General features: G+C 38.7%; 1 protein-coding gene across 2 annotated transcripts in view; it reads right to left on the reverse strand.

Annotated features, from left to right (window-relative positions):
* Nucleotides 1-11,587, reverse strand: part of LOC109029606 (solute carrier family 66 member 2) — a 130,437-nt gene that overhangs the window by 75,349 nt on the left and 43,501 nt on the right. For both annotated transcript variants that reach the window (XM_019040127.2, XM_019040128.2), the window contains exon 3: nt 6,201-6,340. In XM_019040127.2, coding sequence (XP_018895672.1) covers nt 6,201-6,340 — 140 coding nt within the window. The remainder of the gene's footprint in view (nt 1-6,200; nt 6,341-11,587) is intronic.

Consider the following 11,587-nt stretch of genomic DNA (forward strand, 5'->3'; position numbering starts at 1 on the left):
CAAAAAAATTCCAACATTCTGTCCTTTTTTTTTCATACAATTTTCCATCTCAGCCCTTCATCACAGTGCCAAACATATCGATGGCTGCAGTTTAAAACTACGCACCTCCTTTGCGGCGTTTCAATATTTCCGCTCTTATTTTATTTTTCGAAGAGAAACAAGCCAAATGTTTGACTTAAAACTTATGCAGGCTGTTTCACTTCCAGAGAAGAAAATTCGAGGAAGTTTTCAAGAAATGACAATCATTCGTTTTCCAAAGAAACAATAAAAAATGACAGAAAATCCGTAACGTCGCAGACGGAGATACGTGGTTTCGCACTTTCGCTTTCAATCAGTTGCGTGGCGTGAATTGCGATATATCGATTGTCATGCCATTTAAACCCATGGAAAAGTATCGATAAAAAGGGTGTTCGCAGCGAACACCTAAATAATCGATTATTTACCACAGCTTCAAATGGGGAAATATCGATGGATCGCAAAGTACGCCACGCCACTGCTATCGATATGCAGCCCCCTTAAAGCGGCTAGGAAATAACTTTTTCAAGAATGAAAACAATACCTGAAAAAGCGCGGCCCTGAGACTCGACTCCGCATATCTGGGTATCAGTAGCAAGGCGTGTTTTGCGATATATCGCTCGCTCTGCCATTTAAACCGAAGGAAAAAGATCGACGAACAGGGTACTTGCATCGAACACATTGAGAATCGATTCTTTACCACAGCTTCGAATGGGGGAAATTTCGATAATCGATCATCCACGCCGCGCCTCGGGTGTTCGGCACTATCAATGGAATGATTTAAGTATATTCACTCATGTTATGCACGGTAGGGCATGAGCGCCCGTTTCAGTCCCGTATTTTGGGAATGGATTAATGGCACCATCTCCTTCCCGTTTTTACTTGCTCCCTCAAAGCTCAAAGCTACATAAAGTAGGGGAGAAGAAGCTTTGAACTTTTGTTTGTTATCAAGGGACCGGAACAGCCTCCCGCCTCGCGGAGCAAACTTTTCGCTAAATCGCATAAACTTTCGTTTTTCGTCTCGAACTCGTAGCATTTCGCTCCGTGCGCGCCTGTTTGTGACGCTGCAATTGCAAATTGCTCATGAGCTCTTGTTAATTCATCAAAACTTGTCCTCTTGCCAACTGCCCCATTTTTACACGAGCTGGGTTTGTTTTTTGGCCGAATCGCGGGAAGTACCGACTGCCAAAATGTCGCTTGTTAATAGGACTGCCGGATCGGCGGTAACCCTTCAAGTTTTTCTGAAATAATAAGCGCATTAAGTAGACATAGTTACGTTTTACTGCATAAATTTACTGCTTACATCACGGCGTTGCCAAAGTTGCCCCTACTCCGTGCATTTTCCCACGAATTTCAATTTTTATTTTTTTTCCCCAACTATTTTTCGTGTATTATCTTGTTAGTAGGACTCTTAAAGACTCATTAAAGCGATGAAGAATTTGCATGTGTCTGAGATTTTATGAATTTTGTGTTTAAGAGGAAACTACTGGGTGAACTGAACACGAAAATACCCTTGGTTTATAAATTGAACGATTACTGGAGGAGATATGACAAAATAACCTATTCTGCCAAAATACATGTGTTTAAATAGGGAATGCCGCCAGATGACGTCACTGCATTGCATGGAGAATTTGCTTATGTCTGAGATTTGATGGATTTTGTGTTGGAAACTACTGGGTGAACTGAACACGAAAATACCCTTGGTTCGTAGATTGAACACGAATTTACCAAAATGATCTGAAATAAAAGTATCAAAAATTTCGACGCGATGTTTTCGTTTGTTCTATTCTCTTTTAATGTAACCTAAAATAAATTAATTATCATCCAAGTTTCTGAATCGCTACGAAGAGGTTACATATTTTCCCTTTAATTATGGTAAAAACTGGAGCAAAAAGTCAAGAATGATGACCTGATGGTGACACGCAATCCTACAACATTCAAACAGTCTTGTAGGCGCTATACGTTTTACGGCAGCTGACCGACTGCACTGCGTTTAGCGCAATGCGTGAAGTATTCCTGCAGTCTTGTAGGCGCTAATATACGTTTAACGCTGCGCCGGCTGCACTGTGTTTGGGGCGATTATTTTAATTCGCGTTAGATTAATCGCAAATAATATAACTTAAAAAAGGCCCATTCTGGTTTAGACGCCGTATGAGCATCCCAACGTTGCCTCGTTTCTCCCCATTAAATATTTATTCCGAGAAAAGTTCGGAAAGTTCTTATACCCACGACCATTATACAATCTTTTCACTTTATTTTTCATCAGGAGGTAAGACGTTGATAACTTGTCAACAAGCTAACCTAAACTAGCGTTAACGTACAAATGTGTTTATTTCCCAACTGTTTCCCGTTTTGCCAAACTTCTACCTTATATTAACTTCATTTTAAATTTGCGCATTCCTGTAGCAGATGGTACGGTTTCTCTTCGCACAATCATGCCTTTTTCGCGCAATCCTCGTACATTTTCTTAGACCCTTCGCGCAATGCTGGATTACCGGTGCAAATTCACCATTAGTAATGCATACATGATACACCTAATACTCAAAAGCTTGGGAAGTTCATGAATGAAAAGAACCATTTTTATCCGGCATTATTATTATTAATTAGGACCCAGGTAATTTCATGTACCTTTTAGTGTTCGCTGCGAACACTGTTTGTCGATACTTTTCCATAGGTTTGAATGGCCGATCAATCGATATATCGCAAAGCACGCCACGCCACTGGTGATACGACGATCGAGCAGATTTTGAGTGAATAATCATTGAAACCGACATGTATTCGGTGCGATTCGTGATGAGTTCGAATTCATTAGTATACTCAGTTGGACTGTATAAAATTGTAAAATAAGAGGCTAGTATTTTTGGTCTATTCTAGAATCAATGTGCCCGTTTGTTTCCCAATACAGATAGGTTCTTTAATGAGTGAACTGGAAATGAATAATAGTGAATGAGAAACAGCTCATTATTGCAATATGCAGTCCAGTTCGTTGAACTAATTGCTATCAAAGTTTTCGGCAAAACTCCCCATGTAGACAAGATATCGATTCGATTTTGGAAAGCTGCGACTGTATCTTGAAACCGCATATCTGCATGCTTTCTTATCAAAATAAACTTGCATGTCACGTCGACTTTTTAAAATTATCGGTGCACGTATTTGCTTCAAACGGAATGAAATTATGCGAGCATTCCCTCAAAGAGCGGTCCCCGCCAACAATGGTAGCTCGTCAAAGGAACGGCAAATTTCAATTGTTGCCCCACAACTGCTATCCACTTTACATACGTTGGCTTGTTTGCGAATACACGTTCGTGACACGTCTGGAAACGGACGCCACTGCACGTCAACTATCGGTGGCGTCTTTTTTGTTTCGCGGTATCCACCGTCACGAATGCAAACTAACGGTGCGGCACTGTAGGGAAACCAGTCTCGCAAAATGTACTTCTGATGGAGAAATTGCAGGTATTTCGAATGCAGGATGTCTACTACTAAAAACTAAGCAAATCGGTCTTCATACGGTACTTTTTTCGTACTTTCCCATGCAATTCAGTGCATTCTTAAAAGAAGAATTCAGAAATTTTTCAGTACCGCTACTGGACAGCATTTGAAAAATTTCAAAAACTTTGAAATTCACGGTCGAATTGCGACAAAAATTTTATACCTAGGCACACTATTCTATTGATAGCCTGCAGATCAACGAACTTTACAGTCGCGATCTTGCAGACAAATAAATGAGGAAAATATTCCTGAGAATAAATATGCAAGCGGTTGCAAACTTTCCAGGCTATCTTATAAAACATGCGTGGCATGAAAAGTTCCGGACTTTTTATCGAAATTTCTGGGCTTTTCCTGTACTTCTGGACAGCCCCAAAAATATCAGCACCATTTCCGGACTTTCCAGACTAGTAGACACCCTGCTGAATGTAGGGCGTTTCACTGACGAGGGTTCGTTCATAAACTACGTGACGCTATGAAAAGGAAGATGATTTGACTTCCAAGTCCTGTAACGCGCCGCAGGTCTGCGGTATACCGGGCAAATTGAAATATTCCGACTTTTAACTCTCAGTACGAAACATTAAATTAGATTAACGCTTCACGATTTGAAAATGTGTGTCTTCCTCTCGCGTACACACCGGAAGTATTCATTTTAGGAGAACAAAGAAAGTTTAATGTTTGGTATGCGCTTTGTGAAGTTGACTTTGCTAATGACATTATGTGCTCTTGACTTTTGTTTGTTTTTTACTGTGTCATGGTCGTGATTCATGTTTTCAGGAATTCTCTGGAACCAAGATCTCTAAACCGCGTTCTTTTTTCTGTTCACCGCCCTTCCAATACGCCTCCTGCTCAGATTGTTTTATTTAACACGTATTTTGAGCATTTGTTAAGGATCTGTGGTTTTCTTTCATAGTTTGGTTGCGTTTTTGGGGTTCTTCAAATGTTATTCAACAATTTGGAAAATACCGCATAATCGAATTGTACGTTTTAACCATCAGGATTGATAGAAATGGTTCTAAGCCATTTTAAGAAATGGTTCTAAGCCATTTAACCATTTTCCATGAGAATGACCTACCAAAATGATTATCGTAATTTGTCACTTTGAAACAAAAATTTTGAAACGAGAACTTTTCTTTGAGTTAAAAAAGATTATAACACAACCTTTATTTAAGAAAAAAAAAATCTTGGTTTCTTTTTACGAAACTCGATCTAAATATCAGTTACGTATGACTCCAATTAAAAGGTTTAGGATTCAAGCACATTGTTTTCAGGTTCCAACAGATCAATAGCTTTCGAATATCAATTATGCAAGTTTGCAGTAATTTTTGGACGACCAAAAATACACGTCATAATCACCCATTATAGTTCTAAGTGAGATCATACGGAATCCTCAAGGTAGAAATTTGCTAAGCATACTTCCAACTGAAGGGCTTTCAGATCAGGACAAGGCGCATGAGGACAGTTTTTTAAAAATTGAGTTATTAATGATTTCGAGTAGAACTACTCTTAATGCATAGTCCACTTGATCCATGAAAAACTCACACCCAAATTCCAATTTTTAGGCATTAAAAAATCAGTTTGAACTTTCTCTCTGCCATAAAGATCCATGTACTTTCGAAATTTCGAACACGTATTTCTCGAAATAGCAAAAACTGCACTAATGCGCCTTCTCCTCCTAGCCCCTCAATTTAAAGCAAGTGCACAAAGCACGAGAAAACGACCAGTTTGAATTATGGACGAAGAGAGGATGCAATATTAAAAGGGCGTTCGCTCCATTCCTTTGGGCCTTGGTGGCTCCATATATTCATGATTTCGCGCACAATTCCTTCGAGAAGGTATTGCGAAATCCGAATCAAACTTATTGAAACCGGTATGACCACGCTAAACTCAGCACGGTAGTCAAATCTTTCTGAGCTGTCACATCTGATACCGATACGCACAGTTGATCGAGACAATGGTAGAAGTCGGACAAATTTTGAAAACTTTAAAAGCCTTTAACTCCGCCGTTTATAGAGAACTTTGAGGTTTTATATTATATGATTTCATTGGTTTCTTTGTGAAATTTTCTTCTAGAGCCACCCCTCAAAATTTAAAATGTGACGAGGTAAACATCAAAATTTGCAGTTTTAGTCAAAAATGTTACGTCCCACCTCTCTGATTCACTCGATCTACTGTGCGACACGACGAGTGTTGGTTCCAATACGACGCACAACTTTGCTTTTAATCGAATAATTCATTTGATTTCTCCCTAAGTATTGTCCCTTGGTTTTTGAGAAATGCTATTTAACTTCATCACGGTATAGAGTATGGGGAAAAATATGAGAAAATCAAAATCATATTAGATTTCTGAATTTTTTGCGGGGGTGGGGGGTGGGGGTGGGGGGAGAGAGAAGAGCACAGGCGGCTGAAAAATGATTTACATTAGGTACAACTATAAAAGTAGGAATCCGTTAGGGCTCGGAAAACTTCCATTCGGTGAATTTCGCACCGTTTGAACGACAATATGTAACCAGTTGCACGAGTCACAGATACGGAATTCGACAGTTTATTTCTACAAGCAAGATCGCACGAGGAAAACGCGGAAAAAAATCCGATTTTAGAGGCTAAAAATCATGTTAGTATAAAGCAAACTCTGTTAAAAATTTAGTAACAACTCAAACACAAACAGCATTCCATGAATGGTAAAATTAACTTACCAGTAAAGGTTCTCTCTACGATTGGCGGTTTTAATTGATTCTTATTGCGCACTTTGACACATAGGTGGATCATGAGTAACATCATGATATTCATCACAATACTTTGTAATAAAAGAGGTAGTTCGTATCGCTTCCCAAACCTGAAAAAAGTGAGCATTATAATAGAAAAGGGTTTTAGGGTATAAAATAATTATGATTATGAATAAGATAGATTCAATTTTATGCACGATAAAACCAATATTCTTGGCTATTTTAAAAGCAAAGTACGTACGATGGAAAATTTGCAGATGCCTGAAATTTGACGAACTTCATGTACAAGTGGAAACTTCTGAGTGAACTGAACACGAGGATAACCTTATAATTGGTCCATATATTGAACAATTATTGAAGGAGATATGATGAAATGATCTACTAATTTGCTAGAATACATGTGTTTAAATTGGAAAAGCCACCAGATGACGTCACCGGACGGTACATTTTCTCACTTTGAAATCGATTTTAATTCTGATCCAGTTTCAAAAAAATAAGATGCGAAAACTGCGAAATCAACTCTTTAAGCACTTTCAGATGAGACAATAAAAAATTTGCGTGCAAATTCTTCATTGGCTTTATCGTGCAGTAGCATAGTTTCTATAGTTTAAACTTTAGTTATACTTTGCAGTAGGACCGTAGTCATTAGTTCGTTTGACTATTATGATCCGTATACTTTCACTTTTAATTTTAGTCCTAATCAGTTCCTGGCTGGTTGCATCGAGTCCTTAGCTATGTGCGTACTCCACGAAGGCGTGTTGCTTAAACTGTGACTCTGTGACTAGAGTAACTGTATACGAGAGAGTATTACCATATCAATCTTTTTACTAAAGAAAAAGTGTGCCGCTCTCGGATTGGTCGGCTATCATGGAGCCCCAAAGTTGGCCCAATGTAAACAAACTCCAGCCCATCTGCTCCTATTTTGGCCCAATGTAAAGAAATAAGATGGCAACGAAGTTCTACAAATTTCTAGATGTGATTTTTAGTGTGATAGAAATTTTTTTACATGCAACTTCTTAATTGAGTTCGGATCGAACTTTGATGGATATTTTTGCCGAAAATTATGATTATCATTCATTTCTCAGCCGATAATACGTAGATACGTGTTCCTCTGGGTCAGACTTTTTTACATTGAGCCAACTTTGCAGCTCCATGATAGCCTAAAACTGATGAACCAATCAGAGAACGGCACAAAGATGGCAATGCCCTCTCATATACAGGTATACTCTGGGCAGCACACCCCTAGGTTGAATTTTTCAATGAAAGTCCGAAATTTGCGTGAGCGTGAAAGGCGCGCTGCGAGGGTTAATGAGTTTCTTGCATGCTCGTGACGCATAAAACACCGCTCTGACAATTTAACGACAGGTCCCAACAGCCGGCTCGATATACCCTGTTGCCACGTTGCTTTGAATTATCCTTGCACGAGAGGGATGTGGGATCAACGAGATAAGAAGACACTTTTTCAAGTTTTCAGGGAACAACGAAAAAATTTAATTTACTTTGAATTGGACTTTTTTGAGCTAATTCGCGGATTCCCTTCATGAGACAATAGATTTGCACGCTCATATTTCTAATCCTTATTTTTTCCATTATCATGAGTGTTTTTAGGATTACTGATATTTCACACTTTAATGGTAAAAATATTCGAAATAATTTTGGAGGACAAAGTTGATGTAGAAAGAGGAAAATTATAATATTTCTGTACAAAAGAGTGGAAATGGAGAGTGGAGAGAGGATCATAGTGATTACTTTTTCAGTGTCTTTAAAAAGTGTCAATATTTTGGGGGTAAGTATATTGTGAATTGAGTTGTCAACTCTGAGAATTTGTAAATATCAAGAACCAATTAAAAATGTAGATTGAGAAATCACGAGCAGTTTGATGATGAAGATATTACATAAATTGTTTCATACATTTAATACGATTAAAAATATAAAAATATCACGGAGAAATATCATAGAGAAATATCACAGCGATAGTCACATACGATGAATTTCTTATCATCCAACAAACAGAGTATGTAAAAAGGAAGTATTCAAGAGTGAGCTTTGGGAACCAGGTTCATGGCAAATATTCGAAACCAGAATTCAGAATTTTCAAGGATCTTTCAATGTCAAGTGCTTACGATAAAGAAGGAAATCTTGAGGGAGGCTTTCAAAACCAAAAAAGAAAGAAAAAAGAAAAAATACCAATCTCTAGATGGTTTTAAACAAAACAACCACGGAATGTTCAAATTAAAACCTTTTGGGTGGTTTTCAAGGAAAAGTGGTTTATTTCCCAAAATTCAAAGATATTCAGGGACTTTTGAGGACGTCACGAATCCTGGAAAAGCATCGGAACGAGACATAGAATGTACATTTGGTGGTTGAAAATAGGAGTTGTAATCGCATCTGACCTACATTGTCTGCAACTGCAGAATACATTTTTCCGGCTGCAATAAAAAAATCAGAGGGCGATATTTTTCAAATGAGATTGGTAAAGCGCCAGTAACTTATACTCGGACGGCTTCCTCGTAAACGATGCGACCGTGTGATAATTCCGACCGGAGTCGCGTGGAAATAAATTTGATCACCGCGCAAACGAGCGAACCCGTAAATATTTGGAGCGAATCAAATAAAGCGAGCAGAAGAGCTCCCAGGTCGGAATTTAAACTGGATGTGGCGAGCGTACACAAACTAAATCCCAATTGCGCCAACAAAGCACATTGAATAAAAAAAAAACAGCGCCGGCTTCAGCCTTAATTCACCGTGCTTCATTGATTATAACGTTTCATTTCCGAGTGGATTGTTAAAACTCTATGACCCTCGTTCCGCCGGAATATTCTGCGTCGGCGGACTGAGAGCAAAACTTTCAACAATTCAAAGATAATTTAAAGGGAATAAGGATCACTAAGAATTACCTAACTTCATTCACTCGCTGCGTACATAAAGTTGGATGGGGATACAGGAATAATACCTCTCAACTTTTATTAAGCAATTGGAGGAGCCCGTTTTTTGCACGGCTTTTCGCGATGGATAAAAATGTAAGATACCTGTGGTGTGGGTTCTGAAGTATCGAGCAAAATTGAAGGCGTTTTCGATCGGGGACAACAGTTTGTTGTAAATCACAGTAACACGTATCAAGTAAACTGATAATGTAAACCTGCATCTCCCCGTCATGTCTTTGAATACTTAAGCTGTCTGCCAAGCTACGAAACATTTGCGAGAGCGTATTTGAAAATAGTGCGAACAAATTCGAGAAAGGTTTTTCGGACTATTTGAGAGATGAACCTCAATTAATTTTTGATAGACGATTAAAAGATTCTACGAGTTACTATTAATATGCAATAAATTACGTACAATAATTTTGATGCAAATATTTTAACTCCGGTGTGGGCAGTGAAGTATCACAGAAACTGAAGGCGCTTTCGACTGGTGAGTTCGTCGTAACTCACGTGAACGGAACAAGTGAACTCGAATATCCCCGTCATTTCTTCGAAGACTTATGTCGTACTTAAATCGGAAATTTACAGAGAAATAAGGGGAAACGCACTTAAAATCTTACGACAAAAACATTCTCCCAGATTTTCTTTTTTAAAAAGGTATGTTTTTATACGATTCTGTCTAGGCTGACTTGATCATCGGTAACTGAGAAAAGCTGCTTGAGGACGGGGTAAATTTGGACCGATCATCAGAAGGGAACCAACCTACATTAAGTTGAAACTGAGAAAAAGAGGTTTGAAGTTTTATTCCTGCAGAAGGCTCAATGTAGAAAATAAATTTTAACCCCTCTCACGAACTAATTTGTTTTTTTCGACTTTCAGATTTTAGCAGGAGAAAATTAACGACTAGTGAAACTCAAAAACATTCGTGGCTCCATTATTTCGAAAATGTGGGTTGGTTCCTTCCTGATAAACTCGATCATTTGTAAATGCGTCTAGTAAAGTCTGAAAATTATGTCGTAAAGAGTGGAGTTCGAATAATTCTGACGTGCGGTCAGCGTAATTTCCTTCCAATTTTAAGTAAAAGAGCTACTCTCAGCTGACTATATAACTTATTTACAACAGATTCACTCAGAGGTTGGCAGCTTTCTTGACTTTTTATAATTTCGTGAAATGGTTTTCAAAAGCTTCTCACCCTGTAGAAACTCCGCTGCACAGGAAGAATAAAAGGACTGGGGACGAGAGGTAGACGGCAGATATAGATTTCAATCAATTCCTTCCGTATGATTTATACGCGATGCCGTCAAAGTTCGAGCTCTCCGGCGATTATTTCGCGTCGACGACAAAAAATGACACTTGAAAGGTGGAGAAAGACCCTGACCGCCCGGCAAAAGGGAAACATCCATCGTTATTCTCTCCTTCTCGCCTTCTGATCCCTCGAGGATGAGGATGCAGCATCGATGCCAAATTCATGCTTATAATCACAACTTTTTTAAATTGGAATTGAGGACTTTTAAAGGTTTCCCTTCGCACTTTAGTAAAATAGAGAAAATTCAAGGAAATGTGAAGGACGAAAGAGATGAAAGCTGGAGAGGCAAAGAGTTTCCTCTAAAAATATATTGCATGCACTGTTATTATTTAATGAAGGTTTGAGCTTATTTCCAAGAATCAGAAGTATATTGGGATCTCGACAGTGGCGTGGAGTGATTTGCGATACATCGATTGTCATGCCATTTAAACCTATAGAAAAGGATCGATAAACAGGATGTTCGCAGCGAACACTTTCTTAATCGATTCTTTACCATAGGTTTAAATGGCATAAAAATCGATACATCGCAATTCACGCCACGCCACTGGATCTCGAATGTTCTTTTCAACGATGTTGGATCAGTCGCGCTGGGCACAAAATTGTGTTTTGATGCTCGATTTTTGTACATACACAAAAAACTGTCCAAGCAACAATTTTCTAAGTTTAATTTTGACCGAGATATCGCGCTTTGAAAAATTCGGTTTATGACGTCATACGACGGTAGTTACACCCTTGATTTCTTCCACCTTGCCTCATTCGAGTTCCAGGTTTCAAAAGTCGAATGTGCGTCTCACAAATTGATGAAAGCAATGTGGAAGAAACCAAGGGTGTCACTACCGCGGTGGATGACGTCATTAACCGAACTTTTCAATGCGCGATATGACGGTGAATAGTGAACGTAGAAAGTTGCTGTTTGGTCGGATCTGATTATTTTTGGCTCATCTATGTACAAGAATCAAGTTTAAACACAAGATTCTGTGACCTGCGCAACTAACCCCTTCATGAGGGTTGGTTGTTGAAATTGGTAGACACAGCTATAGACAAAGAGGACAAAATGGATATGAAGGGATTCTATTGGTGGAAGCGGGTCGTTGTAATGGACAAAAGAGGTAGGTAATAGACTAACTAAC

Source organism: Bemisia tabaci, chromosome 7, assembly GCF_918797505.1.
Source record: "Bemisia tabaci chromosome 7, PGI_BMITA_v3".
NCBI lineage: Eukaryota > Metazoa > Arthropoda > Insecta > Hemiptera > Aleyrodidae > Bemisia > Bemisia tabaci.